The sequence below is a fragment of the Urtica dioica genome, chromosome 4 (genome assembly GCF_054948205.1).
Source record: "Urtica dioica subsp. dioica isolate 48M chromosome 4, U.dioica_male_clone48M_v1_H2, whole genome shotgun sequence".
Taxonomy (NCBI): domain Eukaryota; kingdom Viridiplantae; phylum Streptophyta; class Magnoliopsida; order Rosales; family Urticaceae; genus Urtica; species Urtica dioica.
In genome coordinates this window covers 7,532,568-7,559,697 of record NC_142759.1, presented here as the reverse complement: position 1 = coordinate 7,559,697, position 27,130 = coordinate 7,532,568, and the positions used below count along the sequence as shown (strand labels likewise).

Below are 27,130 nucleotides of genomic sequence, written 5' to 3'. Positions count from 1 at the left end.
CGGCGGCGCGCGTGTGTGTGTGTGTGTGCGCGCGCGAGGGGTTAAGAGATAACCCACCCACACTCTCCTCTCTTGCACTTGCTTGACCACTAAAGAGAGAGGATAGTATATAAACACTACCACAACACACATCCCCAACCAATGTGGGACTCTTGGGTTTTCACTTCCACAACACAACAACAATTGTGTTTCTTTAGCCTACTTTGAGCATCAATTTCTCATTCATCTTAGGTCCGATTTTGGCAAACAAATATTCGATTTTATAGCCCTCGTTACGAGGAATCCGTATCACTTGGAATTATTCAATTCCGATGAGTGGGACCCACTCAACTTGTTGCCACAAATCAGCCATCCACATGATAATAAATAAAATTTATTAACCACATTCCAACAATCCCCCACATGAATGAAATTGAGACGACAATTATAAAGACACGACTCGATGTGGTGATAGATTCTACGGTCAATACCAGTATAGGATAGGTAGGCAAAGCCTTTGAACCTTCCCTCGGTAAGATATGCCATCTTTACTGACTACTCAGTAGACACGTTGTCCTTGAACTGTTAGCCGTTTTGCATAAACGATAAACATATCCCCCACTGATATCTCCCTGACACAGGTTCTGTTCTCATGGTTATGTTCATTTTGGCCCTGAACATCAGCCTGGTTCTGCAAGAGTTTCTAAAGAATTAAGCCCAATTAATTCTCCTTTGAAGCGGCCCCACTTCTCTCTCACATAGGTGATTCTTTTATTAAGAGTAATCCCGCATTGCTCATTCGGAATCTCAACGATCCGATTTCACAGAATCATTAAAAGCTCTAAGCTTAACCTCGTACGGGAGTCACTGTTTAATACTTAGGAATAGGATTAGGGGTTTTCCCCCACAGTGACCTCACAAAGCCATTGACAATTAGGTTGTCCCTTTGAACCAAGATCTTGGGATCTCCAGTCATCATGGTTGGGTTTCCTTTGCCTTGGCTTTATTTGCCATGGGCTTTAGCCCCATTCCTTTGGTTGTCTTCTCTACTTGGTCCCTATTTAACCCTTTGGTTAGCGGATCCGCAATGTTCTCTTTGGACCTAATATAGTCAATACTAATGATCCCAGATGAGAGAAGTTGTCTAATGGTATTATGTCGTCGACGGATATGTCTAGACTTACCATTATACATCACACTATGTGCCCTACCAATAGCAGATTGGTTATCACAATATACACATATTGCAGGCATCGGTTTTGTCCAATTAGGAATATCCTCCACAAAGTTCCTTAGCCATTCGGCTTCTTCCCCACATTTATCCAATGCAACAAACTCAGATTCCATCGTGGATCTCGTTATCACAGTTTGTTTGGAGGATTTCCAAGATATGGCTGCACCTCCCAGAGTGAATACATAACCACTCGTGGCCTTTGAATCTTGAATATCAGATATCCAACTTGCATCAGTGTAACCTTCAATTACCTCGGGATATCTCGTATAGTGTAGACCATAATCACGAGTGAATCGTAGATATCTCAATACTCTTACGATTGCTTTCCAGTGTTCAGCACTTGGATTACTCGTATAACGAGCTAGTCTACTCACGGTGTAGGCTAAATCCGGTCTCGTGCAACTCATCAAGTACATGAGACTGCCTATCACTCTAGCATATTCAATTTGAGAGATGCTTTCACCTTTATTCTTAGACAAGTGTTGACTAATGTCTATGGGAGTTCTCGAGACTCCAGAATCGTTATTCCCAAACTTGTCTAGAATTTTATCAACGTAGTGTGTTTGATCCAGTACAATCCCATTGGGTGTTCGGGTAATTTTGATCCCCAGAATTACATCAGCAATTCCCAGATCTTTCATATCGAACCTTGAGTTCAATATATCTTTTGTGGATTGTACCATACGATCATTACTTCCCACTATGAGCATGTCATCTACATATAAACACAGAATCACATACCCATGTTCAGTGGTTTTAATGTACACACATTTGTCACACTCGTTGATCTTAAATCCATTTGACATCATGACGTTGTCAAATTTCTCATGCCATTGCTTTGGGGCTTGTTTAAGGCCATAAAGCGACTTGACAAGTTTACAGACTTTCTTTTCTTGTCCAGGTGCAATACAACCCTCAGGTTGATTCATATAGATCTCTTCTTCGAGATCCCCATTAAGAAATGCTGTTTTTACATCCATTTGATGAATTTCAAGATTGCGTAATGCAGCAACGGCAATTATCAATCTAATAGAAGTTATTCTCGTCACGGGAGAATAAGTATCAAAGTAATCAACACCCTCTTGTTGTTTATACCCTTTGATTACCAGTCGTGCTTTGTATTTATCAATTGAGCCATCGACTTTCATCTTCCTCGTAAAGATCCACCTAGATCCAAGTGTTTTACTTCCAGGAGGAAGATCAACCAACTCCCAAGTGTGGTTTTGCATGATCGAGTCTATTTCACTTCTTATGGCTTCTTTCCATAAGTGACCCTCCACAGAATTCACGGCCTCTTTATAATTTAGAGGTGGACCCTCCAACATATAGGTGAAATAATCAGAACCAAATGATTTTTCCACCCTTGCTCGCTTACTTCGTCTAAGTCCTGCAGACTCTATCTCTTCTTCGGACTCTTCATCATTATCTTGAGTTATTTCCTCAATATCCTCAAGAGAATGGTTTGATGAACTTGGTTCATCTTCCTTAGACTTATAAGGAAATACATGTTCAAAGAACGAAGCATTTTTAGATTCCATAATCGAATCATTGTGTATATCGGGGTTTTTCGAGTCGTACACAAGGAATCTATATGCATTACTATGGTGTGCATACCCAATGAAGATACAATCTACAGTTTTTGGTCCTATCTTCATTTTCTTAGGAGCGGGAGCCATTACTTTGGCCAAGCACCCCCACATTCGCAAATATTTATAGGAAGGTCTCTTTCCTATAAATAGCTCAGACGGAGACTTATCCTCCTTCTTTCGGGGTATCTTGTTCAGAAGATAATTTGCAGACAAGATCGCTTCCCCCCACATTTCTTGGGGTAACCCAGAACTTAACAACATTGCATTCATCATCTCCTTGAGAGTGCGATTCTTACGTTCGGCAACGCCATTTGATTGAGGAGAATAAGGTGGAGTGACTTCGTGAATAATTCCATGTTGTGCACAAAAAGTACCAAATGGTTCAACATATTCACCTCCTCGATCACTTCGCACTTTCTTAATCTTCTTATTGAGTTGATTCTCAACTTCCAATTTGTATATGACAAATTTCTCAATTGCTTCATCTTTGCTTTTAAGCAAATATACGTAACAATATTTTGTACAATCGTCAATAAAAGTCACAAAATATTTATTACCACCTCTCGTGGGCATGAACTTTAAATCACATAAATCGGTATGGATTAAATCGAGAGGTTCATTACTTCTTTCAATACTATGAAAGGATGTTCTTGTTAATTTGGCTTCAACACAAATTTCACATTTATGATTTGAGTCAATATTAAACTTTGGAATACACTCCAAATTAATCAATTTTCTCAGTGTGTCATAATTCACATGACCTAGTCTACCATGCCATAAATTAGACGACACAATCATATAAGAGGAAGAAGAAGCTTTATTAATATCTTTTGCCTTGATGGCCATTACATTCATTTTGACCATGCCATTCTTGACATAGCCCTTGCCCACATACATACCATTCTTAGACAATACAAGCTTTTGAGACTCTAAAACCATCCTAAACCCATGGTTATCCAGCACAGTCCCAGAAATCAGATTCTTCCTCATATCAGGCACGTAGAGCACCTTAGTGAGCTTCAGTTCCTTCCCAGAGGTCATCTTCAAGAAGACTTCACCTTCCCCCTTGACTTCAGAGGTGGCAGAGTTGCCCATAAACAACCTCTCTCCATCTCCAGGTAGCTCGAGGGTGGAGAAGGAATTCTTATCAGTGCAGATGTGGCGGGTTGCTCCAGTGTCCAGCCACCACTCCTTCGGGTTAGAGTCAACCATGTTGACCTCGGAGACCACAGCAACGAGGAGGTCATTATCATCCTCCACAACATTGGCCTCCTTGTTCTTCTTCGGCTTTCTACAATCGACCGCTCGGTGACCGACCTTGTTGCAATTGTAGCATTTACCAACAATCTTTTGTTGGCCCTTCTTCTTGAACGTCCCACTCTTGACTCCAAGCTTTTGGGCGGGCTTCTTCCCCTTCGAGTTCTCGCCATGTTCGACGACGTTAGCTCGCTCGGAGACGGTTCTAAGTCTCCTATCGGATCCTCGGTTGTCTTCTTCGATTCGGAGGCGAACAACCAAGTCCTCAAGACTCATCTCCTTTCGCTTGTGCTTAAGGTAGTTCTTGAACTCCTTCCACCCAGGTGGTAACTTCTCTATCACGGAGGCAACTTGGAAAGACTCGCTAATGGTCATTCCCTCGGCTTGAATCTCATGGAAAATGAGTTGAAGCTCTTGGACTTGACTCACAACGGTCTTTGTGTCCACCATCTTGTACTCAAGGAAACGACCCACAATATACTTCTTTGAGCCCGCATCCTCGGTTTTGTACTTGCGATCCAACGAATCCCATAGCTCTTTAGAAGATACTTTAGAGCTATACACGTTGTATAAAGAGTCGGCGAGACAATTCAACACGTGGTTTCGACAAAGATAGTCGGATTCGTTCCACCCCACATAGGCCCGAAGCACTTGTGGGTCGGCTTCACCCTCTCGAGGAGTGGCCGGAGGATCTTCGGTTAAAAACCGTGCAAGTCCGATGGTTGTCAAAAAGAAAACCATCTTTTGTTGCCACCTTTTGAAGTTGAGTCCGTCAAACTTCCCAGGCCTCTCGGCCGGCATCACCGTGGGAGGCCCTCGAGCCACGCCCACGTTTGAACCATCAAGGCCCAAACCCGCCATAGGTTGAACAAGACCCGCGGGTCCGTTCCCGGCCGTAGCCGCCATCGAGCTTTGTCCCAAGGTCACAGGGATTTGGCCGATGTTGATAAGGGTTGGCGGGGTGTTCACCACGGAGGGGTTGTCTCCAACGTTCCCTCCAACATTCATCGAGTCGTTGTCGTTCACGTTAGACATATTTTCTACAAAAGAAAATTCACAAGTCAGTAAATTCAAAACAAATCCGAAAAACAAATCGGAAACAAGTCTGGAAAAAAAACCCAGAATATTAAAAAAAAATATATCCCTTTCTCCACGCAACCTGTCTTCTCGGATAAAAAGCTTCAAGATTGTTAGCGGCAATATTACAAATAATATTGATATAGACGGATAAAAGACAAATCGCATGCAAGAAAAGTACACGTAAAATAAAGTACAAAACCCGGTTACACCTTTGAACTAAGAACCGGAGAAAACACAAAATAAAAGATCGGAAACGTCGAGGCCCGTTTGACGGTTTCCTTGAAGCTTTTTATCGCTCTCCCACAGGTGCTGGAAATCGTGAGCGAAAGCCTCCCAGGATACAACGACGTCAGAGGCAAGGTGAGCACCAACCACTTGACTCTCTCGGCGAACTAGAACCTGCGAGAATACTATCACCAAGACAAAGGAAATTTTCTGGGAGCAAGAGAGAATCGGGAACAGTGGGGAAAATCTGGAATCAAGTGCGACTGAATGAGAGCTTAGGACCTCTTATATAGGCCAAGGCAGCGAATTTGAATCACCCATCAAAACGTCCAGGTTTAATGCTCCTAATGAGGCCATTAACGCTCGGTTACAAGCCAACGTTAATCCACCAACGTTCGCTCCTAATGAGGCCATTAACGCACGACGTTAATCTTCCAACAGCATTGATGCACGGTGTTTAATTCCCAACCATAACGCGCATCTTGAGGAATTAAATCAATAAGAAGTGAAATTTGTAGTAAAAAGAAAGCCCGAGACCGAGACAATTCCCGAAACCCGAAACCCGAAACCCGAAACCCGAGCCCGAGCCCGAGCCCGGCCCGGCCCGGCCCGGCTCGGCTCGGCGGCGGCGGCGGCGCGCGTGTGTGTGTGTGTGTGCGCGCGCGAGGGGTTAAGAGATAACCCACCCACACTCTCCTCTCTTGCACTTGCTTGACCACTAAAGAGAGAGGATAGTATATAAACACTACCACAACACACATCCCCAACCAATGTGGGACTCTTGGGTTTTCACTTCCACAACACAACAACAATTGTGTTTCTTTAGCCTACTTTGAGCATCAATTTCTCATTCATCTTAGGTCCGATTTTGGCAAACAAATATTCGATTTTATAGCCCTCGTTACGAGGAATCCGTATCACTTGGAATTATTCAATTCCGATGAGTGGGACCCACTCAACTTGTTGCCACAAATCAGCCATCCACATGATAATAAATAAAATTTATTAACCACATTCCAACAAAGTATAATATAATTTAAAGAGATAATACTATAATAGAATTATATAACAGTGCAAGACATAACATGTAGACTTCAATCATAGGAAATACAGAGCAAGACGAACTGTTACAGCAGTGAAATGGAATCACAAAGAAAACAGTGAACTCTAACAAGAACAAATCCTTGATGGGCTAGTCGAGAAGGACGAGATTTATTGGCGACAACGGAGTAGGATGGATTGGATGAAGAGTGGGGATAGAAACTCAAAACTCTTCCATCGAAAGGCTACGGCGAGGAAAAAAAGGAACAAGATCCGGGGGCTCTACGACAAGGACGGGGTGTGGAGGGAAGGGGACTCGGCGTGCGAGACGGTGATCAATGACTATTTTAGAGAGATCTTCCGCTCCTCTTCGCCCGAGCCGACTAGCATCGACTTTGCCCTCGCCGGAGTGGAGCCGAGGGTTACCCCGGAGATGAACCACCTCCTCCTTGGCCCCTTCGTTGAGGAGGAGATCAAAGCTGCCCTTTTCTCGATGGATCCCATTAAAGCACCCGGGAGTGATGGTTTCCCGGCCGTCTTTTACCAAAAGAATTGGAGACTTGTTGGTGGCCGTGTAACCAACTTGTGCCTCGGAGTGCTCAACAATGGCGACCCCATCTCCGAGCTCAACGAGACCATCATCACTCTTATCCCTAAAGTGGATAAGCCGACTAAGGTGAATGAATTTCGTCCGATAAGTCTTTGCAATGTTATTTATAAAATTATCTCAAAATGCCTTGTCTCTCGTTTGAAGGTTTTTATGGGAGATATTATCTCGGAGAACCAAGGGGCGTTTGTGGGAGGACGGCAAATCTTTGACAATATTATGGTGTGTTTCGAAGGCATTCACACTATGAAGAGAGGGAGGTTCGGTAACGGCGACTTCGCCGCTTTGAAGATTGATATGGCGAAAGCGTATGACCGGGTGGAGTGGACGTTTATCGAGGCGATTATGTTGAAATTGGGGTTCGACCCGAGGTGGGTGGATATTATAATGAGGTGTGTGTCATCGGTCCGTTTCACCTTCAACATCAACGGATCGGTCCAAGGGTCCCTCATTCCGGAGCGCGGCCTTCGTCAAGGGGATCCCCTCTCCCCTTTCCTTTTCCTCTTTTGTGCCGAAGGACTCTCACGGCTTCTTATGGAAAAGGAAAGACGGGGCCTCATCAACGGGGTGAGATTCGGAAGAGGGGACCTTCGGGTCTCGCACCTTCTCTTCGCCGATGATAGTCTCATTTTCTTTCGGGCTAATGTTGGTGAGTGTGAAGAAGTGGGTCGGTGCCTTGCCACGTATGCCTTAGCCTCGGGTCAAGTCGTCAACTTCTCGAAATCCGATGTGTGCTTTGGTCAATCCGTTCCGGAGGCTGCGAAGACCTTGATCGCCGAGAGTCTTGGAGTCGCGATCACCGAATGCCATAAAAAATATCTCGGGTTGCCTACGTTCTCGGGTCGGAAGAAGTGTGAACTTTTTGCTTTTATCCGGGAGCGTGTTTGGAAGAAGTTGAGCTCTTGGAGAGGCCTTTGGTTCTCTCACGCCGGTCGCGAGGTCCTGATCAAAGCGGTCCTCCAAGCCATCCCCGGGTACGTTGCTAGTTGCTTCCAACTCCCGAAGACCCTTATCAAGGATATCCACAAAATTATCGCCAAATTTTGGTGGGGTAGTAAAGAAAACGAGAAGAAAATTCATTGGTGCAAGTGAGAGGAGTTGACGATCCATAAAGATGAAGGTGGGTTAGGATTCCGGGACTTGGAGCGGTTCAACCAAGCCCTTATCGCCAAGCATGTGTGGAGACTTGAGAGAAATAAGGGCAGCCTCGTGGAAAAAGTCTTTCGCGCAAGCTATTTCCCCAACGGAAACATCCTTGATGCCACCTGCAAGTCGAATGGGTCCTCTATTTGGCGAAGCTTGATGTGGGGGAAAAAGCTTATCGTGAAGGGGGCGAGATGGAGGATTGGCAACGGTGAGACGGCGTTGGTTATGAAGGATCGTTGGATCCCCCGGGCTCACAATTCCGTGCTTTCCGAAGCCTACCTTATCCCCGACAACATGAGAGTGGCGGAACTTAAGCTTAACGGCGGCGAGTGGAATGAAGCCTTGGTCCGAGCGATGTTTGACGAAGATGATGCAAAAGCTATCCTTGCCATCCCGGTTAGTGACGAAGGAACTCATGATAAAATCCGGTGGCATTTCTCCCCCGATGGTGAATACACGGTAAGAAGTGGATACCGGTTGGCCTTGACCTCTCTCGCCCACGCCTCCCCCTCTGCCCCGGGCACGACCGGGAAATGGTGGAAAACCCTTTGGAAGCTCGCTATCCCGCCGAAGATCAAACTTTTTACTTGGAGAATCTGTAGAGGATGGATCCCGGCTTTGGCGAATCTCGCACGGAGGAAGATTACCCAAGACGATCGCTGCCCGAGATGTTTCGGAGGGCCGGAAACGGTCACGCACGCTTTATGGGGGTGCCGTAAAGTCCGAAGAATATGGGAGATTACTAGCTTCAACGATCTTGTCAAGGACATTAAAGGGGACGACGCCACCTCGACCTTCATCAATATCATGGAGAATTTTGAGGTTAGTAACTTGGAATTTTTTGTGGTTTTGGTTTGGGAAGTTTGGAACGTCAGGAACAATGGCATGGCCGGGCGTGGCGAGTGGGCCGTAGGTGATACGGTGGAGTGGGCGGGAAACTTTCTCTCGGAGTTCCGAGCGGTCAACGGGAGGGGCCATCCCTGTGACGGGAATCACTCGCAGCCGGACCCTAAATGGCAGCCCCCGAAACCCGGCACTGTGCACTTGTGTGTGGACGCTGCAATCGACCCGACGCTTGGAAGGTTCGGTACGGGTTGTATCCTTCGCGACCACCAAGGACGGGTTATTGCTTCAGAGATCTTGGTTAGAAACACCGGTTTCTCTCCCTCCCTTGCGGAGGCCTATGCGATTCTTGGAGGTCTCCGTTTGGCGGAGGAACTTGGCTTCCGTTGTCTCTCGGTGCACTCCGATTGCCTTGAGGTGGTCCGGGCTATTGAACGCAAAACTCCCCCGACTACGGAGCTTGGCACGATTTTGGAAGATATCAAGGTTAGAAGTCTAGCTTTTTCTAATTTAGATATTAATTTTATCTCTCGCTCTTGTAATAAGGCGGCGCATAATATGGCCAAGTACGCTCTTAATTTTGATTCGGATTCGCGATGGTTGGGGCTTGTCCCACCATGTGCTATGCGTGAGGTTTTGAATGACTTGTCGTGTTTCATGTAACCACGGTTTTCCTCCGCCTCCTAAGTGAGGGTTTTTATGTCATTTTCCGTGGTGCCGTCCACGTTTTCAAAAAAAAAAAAAAACAAGAACAAATTTAAAGAAGAAAAAAAAAAAGAACCCAAGCAATACATTCCTTCAACCATTAAAAGAAAAAAAAAATGTTTATGAAAGTACGTAATTTTTCACTGATAGCTCTGCTTTACCTATTTTAAAACATTAGCTTCACTCTCTATGAGAGGCTTCCTTTGGCATCGGGTCAGTCGCGTTGTGGACCTCCACTATATCAGCCTCCTCCTGGTTATCAGTGAAGTAAAACCCCAATTTTAGCAACATATTTTAGGGATATCCATTGACTTCCACGATTGGGATTAAGGTTTTTGAAGAGACCGCCATTATTATTGTTGTTGTTGATGTTAAAAATACCAACAATTGTTATTCTATTAATCTCATAAGAGGGCTTTCTAGTCTGAGCGATGTTGAAATGGTACAGAGATGGTGAGGAAGAGAGAGAATTTTTTTTTTTTTTTTTTTTTTTTTTTTTTTTTTTTTTTTTACCGCGAGAAACAAAAATAAAAAGAAGTTAAATACAATCTTTCTCTTTTTTATTTTATAACTTAATAATAATAATAATAATAATAATAATTGGGTATTGGCCGGAGAAATTTCATTAATTGGGCTTAGTAAGTCATTAAATATCAAGATTAGACTCTAATGTTTAAAAATATCTGAATATGGACTTTTGACCCAAAATCGGACAAAAATACCCTTGATTCAAAAAACCCATATTTTTCTCTCATTTTCAAATGATTTTCATCACAATTCTTTTTCATGTTCGAATTGGTTGCGCTAGGATTAGAATTTTCGGTGGTCGAGCTCACCGCTGAGCTCGTGGGGTTCGGGGCAACGCCCCGATATATTTTTTTTTTTTTTAGGAATTTGGGTATGTGTTCAGTTTCGATTTTGAGGGTTTCACGTTGAATTTCATCGTACAGCATCTATCGCATCGTACGACATCGTACGATATTGTATGTGTTCAGTTTCGATTTTGAAGGTTTCACATTGTATTTCATCGTACGGCATCGTATCGCATCGTACGACATCGTATCGCATCGTACGACATCGTACAGCATCGTACGATATCGTACATTATAATGTGTATGAATTTTATCGTACGATGTCGTACGATATCGTACGATGCTGTACGATGAAATTCAACGTGAAATCCTCAATATCGTACGACATCGTACAGCATCGTACGACATCGTACGATAAAATTCATACACATTATAATGTACGATATCGTACGATGCTGTACGATGTCGTACGATGCGATACGATGTCGTACGATGCGATACGATGCCGTACGATGAAATACAATGTGAAACTTTCAAAATCAAAACTGAACACATACAATATCGTACGATGTCGTACGATGCGATACGATGCTGTACGATGAAATTCAACGTGAAACCCTCAAAATCGAAACTGAACACATACCCAAATTCCTTAAAAAAATATATACATATATATATCGGGGCGTTGCCCCGAACCCCACGAGCTCAGCGGTGAGCTCGACCACCGAAAATTCTAATCCTAGCGCAACCAATTCGAACATAAAAAAGAATTGTGATGAAAATCATTTGAAAATGAGAGAAAAATATGGGTTTTTTGAATCAAGGGTATTTTTGTCCGATTTTGGGTCAAAAGTCTATATTCAAATATTTTTAAACATTAGAGTCTAATCTTGATATTTAATGATTTATTAAACCCAATTAATGAAATTTCTCATTGGCCGCTAGAGATATTCACTTACTTGGCTACCTACCAACCTACCAAGAAACAACATCTATTAATGATAATGCTGAATATTACAAGGCAATGACTATGGACCTTCATTTGGGCTTAATTTAAGTTTATGCTCACTTCTCTTTAAACCAGGTTGCTTTAAACACTTATTATACGGCCAAGAAACCCAATTTTGTACTTTTACCCAAAATCGGAAAGATCAAGAACTTGCAGGCTTTTCCGAGCAGAGACGAAAGTTCTCCGCTTAGAGAGGTTGAAGCATCTTAGGTAGTGAAGAACTGATGCCACGTCCCAGAGAAGTTGAACCGTTTGTGTTCAGAGTCGGCGGAGAGAGATCGAGCACTGTGACACGATCAGCTTTGTGCTCTCGGCGTCTTCGTCCTGCAGATTCGGGGTTCGAACATAGCGACTATTTATTGATTGCCACTTTGAATGAAATCAATCGATCAGAGAGTTCAAGGAAAGAAAAAGGTATGATGAACTAACCATCAATTGCAATTTTCAGCCTCTGATCAGGGCATTGAGCCAATCTCCGATATCACTCCAGATCTTGAAATAGATGTTTCTCCACGACTCGTTCAAGATCAACGTCCCACAGACTCCACATAACCCGACTACGAACCCGACGCCCACGCTAACACCGAATCCAATGCCTACGAAACTGTCTTCTTGATCTTCTTGCTGGTCAGAGCCTGGAGAATCAAGATCGGCTTCGGGGTCGTGGCATTTCCTTGGAAGAGGATCTCCGCAGAGTCTCGGATTTCCGAAATACGCCGATGGATCGCGGGCCCGGATTTGGGTCCCGGTTGGAATCGTTCCCGTGAGATTGTTGTTCGACAAGTCCAATACGCCGAGGCGATCGATCAGACCAAGGCTCCCGGGGATTTGGCCGCGGAGGTTGTTGTTTGACAGATCGAGAGCGTTCAGAGATCTCAGCTGTCCGATATCCGTCGGGATTTCTCCGCTCAAACTGTTCCTCGACAGGTTCAGCGAGACCAGCCCAACCAGCTCGGTCACGCTGCTCGGGATTTCTCCGACGAGCCTGTTGCTCGACAAGTCGATGTTCTTCAGGGGCTCCGGGTTCTCGAACTCCTTGACCACGCCTTTCCACGTCACCGGAATCGATTTGGCGACGAAAGTTAGGTATGTGAATCGCTCCTCTCTCATTCCTTTGAGGTTCCCGAGACAGCTCGGGATAGTCCCCGAAAGGTTGTTCGAGGAAATGTCCAAAACGTGAAGGTTTTGAAGCCGACATATTTCCGAGGGCATAGCACCGGAGAAGAGATTTTCTCTGAGGCTCAGGATGATCAAATCTGTTAGATTTTGGCCGAGCCAGTTTGGTACCTTCCCCGATAATCTGTTCTGTCCCGAGTCTAAAACCATCAGCTGCGAAAAGTTTCTGAATGAAGGAGGGAATTCTCCGGCGAAGCTGTTGTGGCTCAGGCGCAGAGCTCCGAGTCCTCTCAGGAATCCGAGGGAAGAAGGGATTTTCCCCGAAAGCATGTTGTTCGTCAGCGAAAGGACGGTGAGGCCTTGTAGATTTGACCAGCAATCGGGAAGCTCACCCGAGAGTTGGTTGTACGATAGATCGAGCAAACCCAAGAACGAGTTGGAGACGTTGCAGATCTGATTCAGCTTCGAGAATTTGTTGTGAGAAAGCCGAAGCAGATTTACGCCGAGAAGAGAGATCGGTAAAGAGCCGCTTAACTGATTTGAGCTCAGATTCATGGTCTTAAGCCTGATGAGCTTAGTATTGTTCCCTCCTAGCCCTGTGTCTGTGATCCCGTTACCAGACAAATCCACGTCGAACATCGATGAAGAAAAATTCCAGAACCAAGATGGGATCGGACCCGAAATACGGGCATTGGACATGTCAATCTCCAAGCAACTCGTCTGAGTCCGAATCCAACTCGGAAAACTGTGTCCCAACTCGCAAGAGGAGAGTCGGATGTAATAGAGCTGAAACGGTGGGACCCAGTTTGGAGATACGTCGAAGACTATGCGAGAGTTGGACGATAAATCGAGATTCTTCAACTGGAACAGCTTTGAGAAGTGAGCTTCTGTGATTACGCCGGAGATCTTGTTGTCGGAGAGAAGCAGAGCCTTTAATCGGGATAACTGGCCGAAGCTTCTCGAGAGGTTTCCGCTTAATCGGTTCGAGGAGAGAGTAATCCATTCGAGAGACGTGTATAGCGTGAGATTCGGAAACGATCCCTCGATACGATTGTTATCTATCTCAAGCATCTCTAGAGAGAAATGACCAGTACATTTGGACGGTGATGATTCAGCGAAATGCAGAGTTCCACTGAGATTGTTATGGTTTGCTTCGAAAATTCTGAGTGTACATATTTCCCAAATGGATCTCGGAATCTCACCTCCGAGTTTGTTGTCGTTGAGATAAAGACGCTCTAGCGAAGTCATGTTCCCGAGAGCTTTTGGGATGTTTCCTTGAAGATCGCAGCCTCGAAGCGAGAGGACTTTAATGGCAGTCATGTTGACTCCAAAAGACTCTGGAATCGGACCTAATTTGACTCCGTTGAGATCGAGGTACTCAAGCGAAGCCATGTCCTTGAAACCATCTGCGAGTGCAAAGTCTGTGAGATGAGTATCCGAGAGATCGAGGCGTACCAGCGTATGGCTGTGGTTGAACAGCCATTGATTCAGCGAAGAAATGGGACCGGAATTTGAGGAGAGATCAAGAACAGCAAGAGATTTCGAAGAGTTGGCGAGGGACAGAGACCGAAATTTGACATCAGAAAGAGAACATTGCTTCAACGCCAAGTATTCCAAGCGAGGAAGGTTGTTCACCGCGCTGACCCAATCTTCAGCCAAACTCATATTCGTCGAGCTCAAATCCAGAAACTGCAGAGACGAGAGACGCGAAATCCACTCCGTGTCGATCACAGTCCTGATCGACCCGTGAACGTCGGAGCGAAGATCCAGAACCTCCAGTCTCGAAAGGTCTCCAAGCTGACGAGGAATATCTCCGGCGAGGTTGGTGTTCGAGAGGTTGAGGTATCTGAGCTCCAACAAACTTCCGAGGAAGCTCGGGATCGAGCTCTGGCTGTGAAAGCTGACGTGGCTGAGATCGAGATAGTTCAGATGACTCAGCTCCACCAGCGAAGAGCTGATTTCACCGCCGGAGATGGAATCTTTGAAAGTCGAAGGAGAGAAATCGAGGGCGATGACGTGGCCGGTCTTGTCGCTGCAACGGACTCCGATCCATTCACAGCACTCTTCGCTCGCCCAGCTTGTGAGAACGCCTTCTTTTTCGACTCCATTGAAGCCGCGTTTGAACTCCATCAGAGATTCTCGCTCTGCATCTCTGCATTTCGCTGCCGAATTCGGTGCCGCCGAGTGAATCAAGAGAGGCAAGAACACTGTAACTAAGGTAGAGACTAGTGATCTGTTCATTTTGTCAACGGACAATGATCTAAGAATGTCTTCCTTCCCAAGGATTTTGTTATCTTCTTTTCCGTAAAATATTTGTCTTTTTATTGGGAGTCGTTTTACCTAATCCGAATATTTCGGCATCACAATACTTTCTTGTTTTTACACGGAAAGGCGCTATTAAAAATATATATATTACATGTGAAAGAACACGAGGAAGCAAAGAAAAGAATGACCGTCTTTTCTCTGGATATCATTGTTATTGATATGTTTCATGACCCGCACATGCTAAAGTAGTTAGGTAGACATAAATACAAGGTGCATTATTTTATCCGATAGCTGGGTGTCTCTTTTCAAGTAATATTAGTATTTTATTCATTTGCATACCCATTCAGATATATGAAGTTTCATTAATTTGCGCATCCTTAGTGTTTTTATCCTATACTGTATTCAAGCATCAACATGCAAGTTCTATATATATATATAAAAAAAAAATGGTTCACTATAACTTTTTTTTTTTTAATAGGAAAATATTGCCCATATTTTGTTGCCCACATATGCATAGTCGAATCGGATGTTGAAGCTGCCATAGACAGAGGTAGAAATGTGCTGTGGCGTGCGATTTAAGCTTCGTCTTGGCGGCAAAGGATGTGATCACGAGAGTAATGTCCAGCGACTTGATCTACAAGAAATTTCATTCTCTCCTAGAAATCCCCGAGCATCCCACGTTTGACCTCTTACTCAACGGGTACGTCATAGTCTTCAATCAAGGCAAGTACAAGGTCGCGATTGAATATACTGCACTAAGTTCCTACTTGGGATGAGCTACTAGAGACCCGCTACGGAAATCTTTAATCCCGAGAGAGATGAGTGAATGTACAAGGCACATCTTCGAATTCCCACATGTGCTCCTAGAGAGGCTTATTGCTTAGAAGCTTCGTATTCAGATGGTTCTCATCGAATATGTTTGTAACGGTGTCGCTGCATGATTTTGAACTCAATTTGTTAAAGTCTATACTCGTGATCTCAGGCCATCGGGGCATCGCGGATCCTAGGTAAGCTGATTCCAAATAGGTAAAATGAAGCATCATGTTATATTAATTCTAAGCCCGAAAAACAAATTCATACTCTGGCTAAAGGCGTATACTTATAAAATGGACATCTTAATCAATGATCTGTTTTTTTTTAATTTGGCTTCCCGGAGGTTTGACTGGTGCTATTAATTAAGATGCTCATTCATTGTGGAAAGCTGATTTAAAAGAACAACTATTCATAGCCTGAAAATGATACCATGCGAAAATCAGTGGATTTGTTATAGCTGAAAAGTAAATTTTTTTCATAACGTGGACGGTACCACGGGAATTTTATTCATAGCCCTCGCTTATGGCGGAGGAATACCGTGGTTACATTAAATGAAAAGAGAAAAAACAAAAAAAAAAAAACAAAAAAGAAGCTGAAAATCTTCCAACATGATCTTGTATCATTAAAATCTACCACAACATTTCAACCATTGTCCTCCAACGTCGAGAATCGCTTTTTCATGTGAATGCATGTCCACCATTTATGCTTGTGGAGAACAAGTCTTCTGATAAGAACCAACTGAGGCGACTGTGTGCAATAGAACATAACAATTTGAGGTAAACAACAACAAACTTAACACGATTTAGAACAAACACAACCTTAACAAGATTCAAAAGCTATGCATAATATTATAGTTTCATTAATACATATTGTGCTAATAATCACTTGACTTGACGTGATCCGAAATCTTCAAAGAAATCCAAAATATGATCCCAATCTGCAACAAACTTGACACGCAAGCAAACGATGGTAGTCAATAAAATTTTCACTGAATTGATATACGAATAAGAACTTAATTATGGCATTTCTGAAAAGAGAGAATTTACCAGATCAGTTTCTGACGATCCTCATGAGCTTTGCCTTGTGCATTGCGGCCTTTACGTAAATCCAGTCTCCGACGCCACTCAAAAATATGAAGTATACGTATCTCCAAGATTTGATAAAGATCAGCGAGCCGCAGATTCCCCAAAATCCAACTACGAATCCGAGCCCCAAAGCGACATAAAAGCCTCCCGTGATAAAACCGTCTTGATCTTCTCGTTCTCCGTCTTCCTTGGAGGTGGTGTTCTCTTCCCCGGGACACTTAGGAAGCGGGTCTCCGCAGAGTTCTGGATTCCCGGAATACGTTGAAGCATCGAAACTCTGGAGTTGAGTGCTCGTTGGGATTTTTCCCGACAAGTTATTGTTTGACACATCCAGAGTATTCAAAAGACTCATTCCAGAAAGGCTTGGAGGAATGCTCCCAGACAGCTGGTTCCTTGACAAATCAAGAGCGTCTAAAGATATCAAATGACCAATCTCCGCTGGAATTCGTCCGATCAACCTGTTTCTTGATAAGTTCAGAGATACGAGTCCATGGAGAGTCGTGATTTCTGTTGGGATTTTTCCAACGAGATTGTTACTGGAAAAATCTATACTCTTTACGAGGCCCAAAGTATTCTTGTATTGAGCTAGCTTTCCTTTCCATAAAATTGTCACTTGAGCAGGAAACGGATGCCCGTTTTTATTGAAGAAAACACGAGTGTCTGTCGGCGTTTTATAATTGAAGTCGAACATTGCATACAACGGTCTCTCATTATTTCCATGCTTCGTCATGGTCGTTAACATGGCCTTTAAATTACCGACGCAAGTTGGTATTCTTCCAGAGAAATTATTAATTGAGAGATCCAGAAGTTGAATGCTTGACAGATGACAAACACTTGATGGAATACTTCCATTTAACTTATTGTCCCGCAAGTTTAGAATCCTAAGACACTCGTGATCTCCAATCCATGTGGGTAGTGGTCCCGTTAATCTGTTAGCTCCGAGATCAAGAACTTCCAAATAGCTAGATTCTCTCAAGGACAACGGTAATTTACCAGTGAAGTTATTGTTTCCCAAATGCAACATAAGCAAGCCGTAGATATCAGGAATATTTCCAGATAACTTATTGTTATTCAGAACAAGAATCGTTAACATCGGAAAGTGTGACCAACAGTCAGGAAGATCTCCCTCCAGTTTATTGAAAGAGATATCAAGAAGGCTCAGATAGGAACCCTCGGCATCGCATAATGAACCGAGGCTTGAGAATTTATTGTTGGAAAGATGTGATTCCATAATTTGAAATAGAAAACGTGGAATTGACCCTTTGAACTGGTTTGATGTCAAATCTATGACCTTGTAGCTCCTCTTAACCCATATATCTGTTTGGATCGATCCACTGATTTGATTATAAGAAAGATTCATGAATCTGAAATCGGGAGAGGCACTCCAAAACGAATTTGGGACAGACTCTGTAATTTGGGAATTTGAGATGTCAAGATCAATATAGCGTTTTTGAGTTTGGAGCCAGTTTGGGAAACGAGGACCCAATTGACATGATCCGAGGTATATATACTGCAACTGGAATGGAGGAATCCAATGAGAAGACATGTTCAAAACCAGTCTTGGGTTGTTTGATAAATACAAATGATAAAGATTGGAGAGCTTCAAGAAATGAGGTTCGGACATCACAGCGTTGAGAGAGTTTTCAGAAATATCCAAAAACTGCAGCTGTGATAATTGACCAATAGTTTCAGACACGTTTTCTGTAAAGTGATTTGAGGAAAGACTTAGCACAATCAAAGATGGGTACAATGTGAAATTAGGTAATGACCCTGTAAATTGATTATGACTTAAATCCAAATACTCCAAAGAGAAATGGGCACATCTGGAAGACGATCGAGGAAGAATGAGATCCCCGCTGAGAGTATTACGACTCCCATCAAACCGCAAGAGTGTACATATTTCCCAAATTGATTTCGGAATTTCTCCTTCTAGCGTATTATCGTAAAGATTAAGACTCTCAAGATTGGCCATGTATCCAAAGGACCCTGGAATAGAACCATCCAACATGTTGCTGCTTAAATCAAGATACGTAAGAGTTGTGATATTCCCCAAAGAATTAGGTATGGAACCTTCTAATAGATTGGAGGCAAGTGAAAGGTATTCAAGGGAATAGCTGAACAACAATTTGGATATGGGACCAGAGAGTGAGTTTCCAGAAAGATCGAGGAACACGAGAGATTTTGAAGAGTTAATAAGAAGCGACATAGGAACATTGGGAAGAGAACAACTTTTAAGGACCAACTTTTTCAAATGAGGAAGATTTGTAACTACATGAGCCCAATCATAAGCAGTGGACATGTTTGAGTTACTAAGGTCGAGTACTCTTAACGAAGAAAGACGCGAAGCCCACTCAAGGTTTTTCATTTGTAACCTAGTATCATGATAATGACTTCTTAAGTGTAGAAGCTTGAATTTTAAAAGTTTTTGAAGTAATTGACGAGGAGTCTGTCTTAGATGAGTGGAAGAGAGATTAAGGTACCTTAATTTGCTCAGATTTCCGATGAAGCTTGGGATGGAGGTGAAATTGAAATCTATGGCACTCAGGTCCAAGTAATTCAAATACTCCAAATGAGCCAGTGACGAACTGATATTAGCTTCTAGAATAAGATGATGATAATGCAAATCACTGTAAGATAAATTGAAGGTGGAAGGAGAGAGATCGAGTCTGACGACACGACCGGATTTGTTGTTGCATCGAATTCCAATCCATTTGCAGCAGTCTCTCTTCACTTCTTCGTCTCCCCAAGATGAAAGCCCTCTGTGAGGTGATCGATATTCTTCTTCATCCCAAATACAAATTCCAGCTTTGAAATCTAGCAACGCACGTCTCTCCGTTTCTTTGCACATAACTTTTGCCTCTCCAACTCCAGTATTTGATCCCCGCGACTCTCTCAAGCAACACAGAAGCATTATAAGCATGATCATGATATGATGGGTTGATGATCCGATCATTTCGGCAATAATTTTTGTGTATGCGTGTGTGTGGCGATTGTAGAATAATGCAAAGGTGTGGTTTCTGGCAAATACCCCTTCATTTTAATATAACGGACTTGAGACGTGGTCTTTACGCATTAACATTATCGTGACCTGAAAGTTCAAATCGTAAGTCTTCAAGACAAGTCAACCGTAGACCTCTCCTTAAATGAAAGTTGGAAATGTTGAGATATAATGCTTGCATAATTACTTTTATACTTTAAGTAAAAATATTATAATGATAAAGCCTGTGATCCTCTGAAGATTAGTTTTTTTATTATTTTTTTTTTTTGCCTGTCTTAACTCTATAGACCAGAATTTGATTAAAAGGGCTCGTCAATCAAAATATAAGAACTATTAACTTTATCCTGATCTTGTTGGCTGATCTATTATATTGGCGATGTATGTTCGGTAATTAGAAAAACACCCCTAAGGGTGGGTTGTGGAATTATATATGGGGCCATATGTATTAAATGACGTTGGTGCAAATTGCAAGGTTGCATTAACTGTATATTGGTTGGGTATATAGACAACTTGTCATCCACGTCTGATGGAGTCAAGTCAAGTCAACAGTCGATTCCCAAAAGATCTTCTAACAGGAAAGTGGTGAGAAAGAATGCATGAGCTTGCACTAATATCTTCATTCCACGATATTCATTAAATTCTTCAATGACGACTAATTTAATCTATAACAAAAGGAGTTATTTTTTTCTTCTTTTTTTTTAAGTTGAAATATTGCCACCAAAAAGTATTTCATATTGCGACTTTAAAAAGTGAGGCATGTGTACGTATAAGGATTCTCAAAATGCGAGTAAAGGATTTATCAAAATAATGGAAATTTATTCTACATCCGTAATCTAATAAATAATAAATCCTCAATCTATACATAATACAATAATACCGATAATCTCAATGCGTTCTAGCAAAATAGCCCTCACAGATCACAATCTGGTAGTATTCAAAAGGCAAAGTTTGGTTAAAAGTAGCAAAAAAAAAAAAAATTACTCACTGTAAATAAATTTAACTATGACCTATATAATTGATCTACAATCTAAATATTTTTACAAATTTCCAATGTCAAAGAAATCTTTAAATACAGGAGACACGATTCACGAAGAACACACATATCAAACGGATCAGGAGTTATAATCCGAAGGGTTACTAACAACCTCGTGATAAGTCCTTGCATATTTGATTATCATTCTCTCAACATTTCCCTTGAAATAGCCATAATTAACTGATAGTGTTTGACACCCTGCTTTGCGCAGACTACGTGTATTCGAATATCGTATGTCGAATGGACTCGATGAGTAACTAATTGATGATGGTGATGTCGAAGTAGTACTCATGATAAGAACCAACTGAGACAATTGTGCGCAATAGAACATAACAACAAATTTGAGGTAAACAAAAACAATCACTCAACCTGCTAAGAATCAAATCTGAAACTAGGAGATCCGAATGACAAACCTCAAACAATTCAGAAGTCGAAATCCAACGAGATGGATGAGGATTGAGTTCAGACGATAGAAGTTTAGGTTCGATGGTAAAATTATACCTTGTAACGATTAATAAATAACGCATTTTGTTTAACCTTTAGACACCTATAGATCTCAGACTTTTTGTGATAAACTTGCACATCGTGCAAATTTTGGGTGTATTCTACATCATGTTTTTTTCCGTGATTTTTATCAACAGGTTGGTTTTTCTCGGTATTTGATCGTGGTCCGGAGCCAGTAGTACTTTAAAACAAGCTAACACTATAAATAAACTTCTTTGAACCATCTTTTCGTAACAAATTTTGACTGCTAAGAAGACTTAAAAAAATTGTAATACTAAACTGGAAACATATACATGCGTTGTTATGACGAGTAAATAAGCGTTACACAAATTGAAACATACACACACCAACAAAGCAAAAGAAGCACCAAAACACAGAAGATTTATTTAATTACATAAAAAAAATTACAGAGCTCTTAGCCTGCAGTACACTTTTCTTTTTTTTTTAAAAAAAAAAAAAAATCTTGTAGTACAGTCCTTTAACACTAATAAGACATTCTTTCTAGTGAGAGAAAACAAGGGGAAAGAAAGAAGGGAAACCGAAGGTTGTCATCTACATAACTTCGATATAGTAGCAATTTTTTAAATCATGAGTATAAAGCATATGGTTTCCTAAATGTATTGGCGATCATTCCTGCAGAGACTCCCCAAAACGCGAGTATAAATCCGGCCCCAGCACCAACGTACAACCCCTTGCTGACATACCCTTCTTCTTCGTCTTCTTGGCTGTTCACTTGATCTTCACTATGCTCAGAAACCGGCGGATCTTTTTCGGTTTCCCCTCCGCATTTGGTCAAAAGTGGGTCTCCGCACAGTTCAGGATTCCCTGAATATGCCGAAGCGTCGCGGCTCTGGAGTTGCGTACCTGTTGGGATTTTTCCGGAGAGGCGATTGGTCGATAAGTCTAACGTGCTGAGACGGTCTATTCCGGCGAGGCTTGAAGGGATTGGTCCGGAGAGGTTGTTGTTCGACAGATCGAGGGCGTCTAAATTTGTCAGCCGACCGATATCCCTGGGAATTCGCCCGCTCAAATAGTTTGTGGATAAGTTCAGAGAAACCAACCCCGCGAGTTTGACAATACCGCCAGGAATTTCTCCGGTCAATTTGTTGCCGGAAAAGTCAATATTTCTTAGGAGCATCAGATTCTTGAATTCGCTCACTATTCCTTTCCAGACAAGAAATATCCCTTCCGATCCAAACAGAATGCTATACGATCCTGTTAGTTTCATGTCCTCGAAATAAACAACGCACTTTGGAATACTGCCTGAGAAATTGTTGGACGAGAGGTCCAGAACTTGAAGATGTTTCAGACGGCACAACTGCGTCGGTACAGTTCCAGAGAACTTGTTGGATCGTAAACTCAGAACGACGAGATTTTCAAGACTCGTCCCAATCCACGCCGGAATGGACCCAGACAGCTCGTTTTCTCCGGCGTCAAGGACCATCAACTGTGTGCAGTTACGCAATGAAAAAGGCAACCCACCGGAGAATTTGTTGTAGCTCAAATGTAGCGCCGATATCCAAGCCAGCAAGCCAATGGAACTAGGGATTTGCCCGGATAACCGATTATGTGACAGAATTAGGGCTTCCATGCCCGGCGTGTTTGACCAACAATCTGGAAGCTTCCCAGACAGCTTATTATAGGAAATGTCGAGGAGGCTGAGGGAAAATGCAGAGCTCCCATTACACAAAGAATTCAGATCCGAAAACTCGTTTTTTGAGAGCCTCAATATACGCATATTGAATAGAAACATGGGTACCGAGCCTCGCAGCTTGTTCCGACTCAAATCTAAAGTCGGCGACGGTGCAAACTCTGTCGACGAAAGGTTGAAGTAGCTCACGTTGAATCGAAGCCGGTCGCCATGGCTCGTCGCCCAAATCTGGTTGTTCGAAAGGTTGAGACTGGACACCGTCTTCGGAAGATTCCAAAACCAGTTTGGGATCGAATCGGATATTCCAGAATTCGAGACATCCAGTTCTGTGTAGCTCTTCTGATTCCGGAGCCAGTTCGGAAAACTCGAACCCAAATTGCAAGACTCCAGAAGTAGATAGTCTGCCTGGAAAGGAGGAGTCCAGTTGGGATGAATTTTAAACGCTATACCCGAGTTAGAAGACAAATCGAGGTAACGCAGACGAAAGAGCTTCGAAAGGTGAGCTTCGGTGATCACAGCTTTTATGGAGTTTTCCGAAGCATCCAGAGTTTCAAGATGCGATAATCGGCCAAGGCTTTCAGACAAAATACCGTCAAATCGATTTGATTTGAGCCAAAGGGATGTCAGAGAGGGATAGAGTGTGAAATCCGGAAATGGTCCCTGAATTCTGTTTGCCTCTAGGTTAAGCGACTCCAGAGAGAAGTTAGCGCAGATTGAAGATGACTTCGAGAGCAAGAGTTTCCCGCTAAGATTGTTTTCATGTCCTCGAAAGTTTCTAAGCGTACATATCTCCCAAATGGATCTCGGAATTTCACCTTCAAGCATGTTCTGACTTAGATCGAGGTACTCGAGCCTAACCATGTCTCCCAAAGATTGCGGAATCGATCCTTGCAGCTGATTGTTTCCGAGGCTCAGGAACTTCATCGCCTTTAGACTCCCGATAGAATCCGGAATCGAACGTTCCAGAAGATTACCCCCAAGATCGAGATACTCCAGAGAAGTGATTCTATCAAGATCCTCAGGGATCCGACTCTTCAAATAACAAGTGTTTAGATCAATGTGAACAAGTCTCTCTCTAAAATTTAATAGCCATAAAAATACCAATGGAGAGATTTGGTTTACAGAGAGATCCACAAGAGTGAGGCTTGTGGAAGAATTGATAGATATAGGAAAGTCGTCAAAAAGCCGAGAAGCTCGCAATCGCAGATTCGACAAGCGAGGCAAATTGGCGACTACGGTTGCCCAATCTTTAACCAAACTAAGGTCTACGTAACTAAGGTCGAGCGTCTTTAAAGAAGTGAGACGTGAAACCCAGTCCATGCTCTTCATAGTCTTCGTCCACTTGAAGTTGTCCGAGAGATCCATAACCTCCAAGCTCGAGAGATTCCCGAGCTCCGGTGGAACCTCGCCAGTTATTCCAGTGTAGGACAAATTCAAGTACCTCAATCTTCTGAGACCGCCAATGAAACTCGGGATAGCATTCGCTTCGTAGAAGCTAATGTAGCTTAGATCCAAGTAATATAAGTAAGGCAAGCCAAGCAGTGAAGAGCTCAAGTTACCTGCAAGGACCGGAGAGCCATAGAAATCGGTCTGACCGAACGTCTTAGGAGACAGATTGAGTCTGATGATGTGTCCAGACTTGTCTCCATCGCCGCAGCGAATCCCTTTCCATTCGCAGCACTCGGCTTTCGACCACGAAGAAAGCGGATCATCGGTGGTGAATCCAAACAGTTTGTGCTTGAACTCCAACAAGGCCTTTCTCTCAGATTCTCTGCATCTGAGTTTTCGATCGGCGATGACAGTTCCGAGGCTGAGGCAGATCAGAAGCACGAAAAGAAGGACCTTCAGTTTGAGCTCCAGTTTGCTTTTCTTCATTGTGTCTCTGCTTTTGCTCTGTGCTCACAGTTCTGTGTCTGTGAAAAGCACATGTGTTGAGAGTAAGCCTGTGGCTGTCATTGCTATGAGAAGAAGACATGAAAGTAAAGCAAAGTAAAGTTGACTTCTCTTCGTGTGAACTGGCTTGATACCCATAAGTCAAGTAAGACTGTATTATATGCATTTTCAAACTTGTTCAGATTATATATATTAAAAAAAAAAAGGGGGAAAAAATTTCAAAGATCCGAATAATAATTGAATTTGTCCTTTACTCCACAACAGTTACAAGATATTAGTTGGCAAGTTGACCAAATATACAAGTTGAAGTGGAAAGATGAGATCCAAGGCCACACGTATCCACTAGTCCATGCAAGTTGGTAACTGATGTCATCGTATTCCCTCTATGGATCATATTACATATATTATAAACAAAAATGTGGGAAAAAAAGAACTCTCTGCTATGTCAGTGTCTCATTTTGGATCAAAATTCAAGTGATACCTCTTGAACTCCCAGCCACGGATGCCCTCGAGGCATAAGGTACTCAGATCTGTAGAAAACAACATAATTCCAAATAGGTGAAAAACATATATTCATACTCGGAAGTAGTCACTGACCTGTGACTAATTCGACAGTTTTCTTAACTGTAAATGCATTCTTGCACTGCAAAGTGAAGAACTCGCTAAACAAATGCCTCGGCACCAAAAAGAACATACAGATCGCGAATAGACGACCATCCCGTTTCTAGGATCTCTTTAACACCTTCAAATTTCTGGTCCGCCACATCTGGTGGTTTCTTCTAAGAAAACAAAGTGAACACTTGGAATGTCAATATTAGAGCCGAAAGCACATCAGAAAGTTTTTTAAACACTTAGCCCGTCGGAGCGCGTTCACTTTAACCTCAAACTCTCAACTTCCGGGACTTCTAACCTCCTGGAGTTTTGAAAAGCTGAGCTAAAAAGCAATTATCCATAGCCTGAAAATGATACCACATGAAAATCTGTGATTTGTTTTTAGCTGAAAAGTAAATAAAGGGAAAAAAATAGTGAACTTGGAACAAAAATAAATGAAATCCTCAAACATTATATCGATAAATCTACCACAATATTGCAACCACTGTCCTCCAACGTCAAGAATCGCTTTTGCCCTGTGAATGAATGCATGTCCACCATTTATGACAATGAAGAACAACAAGGCCTCTGTTTACATGAAACATTTCTCCTGCATATAAATCTATATGCAGTGGCAACAAATTTATTTACACCTAGGCACTTGTGATTAATGTGAAATTTTATAACTTAGCTGTTGTGCTTATTTTAGACGAACCTTACTAGTTTACAAATTTATTAATTACCCATAATAAAATCTGTTGCTCGAGTTTTCTTCTTCTTCATACTAGCTTCCTCCGGCCAGAGTCTCGTCATCCTCCGCGAATTCGACGCCGTATTGCCGACCTGAATTTGAAATCATTAAGCTTGGAGCCCGAGTCCCGGCGGTGACGATGTCGAGTTCTAATCGCTGGGAGTGCAACGGAATTGGAATCCCTCAATTCCGGTTATCATATGAGAATTTTATGGCAGGTTGAGGTAAATAGTAGAAAGAAATTGAAAATCGACAACAAGAGGAAGCAGAAGAAGAATAAGAGCTTTCAGATAATAAATAAATAAATTTTTAAAATAAAATATATATATATATATATATATATATTAGCCAAATGCCACGTCATCAGTCAATGGTCAAAATAATTATGTATGCAAACTCGTGGATTTTACTCGTGGACATGAAATCATACATAGGTAGCAATAGAAAGAGACGAAAATCAATTTCATTAATCATGAAACAACATTACACAGCGAAAAACTAAATTACCAGAGTGTATCCAACTTAACAAGATTTAAAAGACATGCATAACATTACAGTTTTTTTTTTTTTTAAGAAGTATGAGACTTTTCATTAAGGCTTATCAGCCAATATAATGTCCCAGATAGTGGGGGGAGCAAAGTTAAGCCAGGTGACTTTGGAGTTGAAATTTAAAGCATATTTGGCAAGGGCATGAGCTGCCAAGTTACAGTAAATTTGACTTTGTTAATAAAAAGACATGGCTATTGATAAATCCGGTTGGTTATTTCTCATGGTAATTATCTACCCCGGTTGTTACTCATAAGTTGTTTTGTAAAGATATAATTTTTTTTTATTTTTTTTCGTATAGCCTTCCAACTCTGTGTTACAGTCGGTAGATTTTCCTTGGTAAATAATATATATATG

At 42.4% G+C, this 27,130-nt stretch overlaps 3 protein-coding genes across 8 annotated transcripts; all 3 read right to left on the bottom strand.

The window, feature by feature from the left end:
* Positions 1–11,375: 11,375 nt before the first annotated feature.
* LOC149399934 (receptor-like protein EIX1) lies at positions 11,376–14,943 on the bottom strand. Its single transcript, XM_089611469.1, has 2 exons — positions 11,957–14,943; positions 11,376–11,851 (listed from the first exon to the last, which is right to left on the bottom strand). Exon 1 carries the CDS (start codon positions 14,882–14,884, stop codon positions 11,972–11,974), a length of 2,913 nt encoding a protein of 970 aa, XP_089467595.1. The 5' UTR covers positions 14,885–14,943; the 3' UTR covers positions 11,376–11,851; positions 11,957–11,971.
* Positions 14,944–15,781: 838 nt separating this feature from the next.
* Positions 15,782–19,815, bottom strand: LOC149399933 (receptor-like protein EIX2). The gene is made up of 2 exons (XM_089610373.1): positions 16,768–19,815; positions 15,782–16,658 (listed from the first exon to the last, which is right to left on the bottom strand). The coding sequence occupies exon 1, from the start codon at positions 19,757–19,759 to the stop codon at positions 16,772–16,774; it is 2,988 nt and encodes a 995-aa protein (XP_089466499.1). The 5' UTR covers positions 19,760–19,815; the 3' UTR covers positions 15,782–16,658; positions 16,768–16,771.
* A 1,978-nt stretch (positions 19,816–21,793) lies between these two features.
* Positions 21,794–26,506, bottom strand: LOC149399932 (receptor-like protein EIX1). 6 transcript variants are annotated; one of them, XM_089613160.1, is made up of 4 exons: positions 25,966–26,506; positions 25,766–25,841; positions 25,367–25,664; positions 21,794–24,905 (listed from the first exon to the last, which is right to left on the bottom strand). In XM_089613160.1, the coding sequence occupies exon 4, from the start codon at positions 24,865–24,867 to the stop codon at positions 21,928–21,930; it is 2,940 nt and encodes a 979-aa protein (XP_089469286.1). In that variant the 5' UTR covers positions 24,868–24,905; positions 25,367–25,664; positions 25,766–25,841; positions 25,966–26,506; the 3' UTR covers positions 21,794–21,927. The 6 variants fall into 6 exon arrangements, with proteins under 6 accessions (XP_089469286.1, XP_089469288.1, XP_089469285.1 ...); XM_089613162.1 differs by having other exon boundaries at positions 25,367–25,415; positions 25,511–26,506; XM_089613159.1 differs by having other exon boundaries at positions 25,766–26,506.
* Between the last annotated feature and the right edge of the window lie 624 nt (positions 26,507–27,130).

Excerpts from the sequence above, each read along its gene's own strand:
- LOC149399934 (XM_089611469.1), bottom strand. The coding sequence starts at position 14,884 with ATGAACAGATCACTAGTCTCTACCTTAGTTACAGTGTTCTTGCCTCTC.
- LOC149399933 (XM_089610373.1), bottom strand. The coding sequence starts at position 19,759 with ATGATCGGATCATCAACCCATCATATCATGATCATGCTTATAATGCTT.
- LOC149399932 (XM_089613161.1), bottom strand. The coding sequence starts at position 24,867 with ATGAAGAAAAGCAAACTGGAGCTCAAACTGAAGGTCCTTCTTTTCGTG.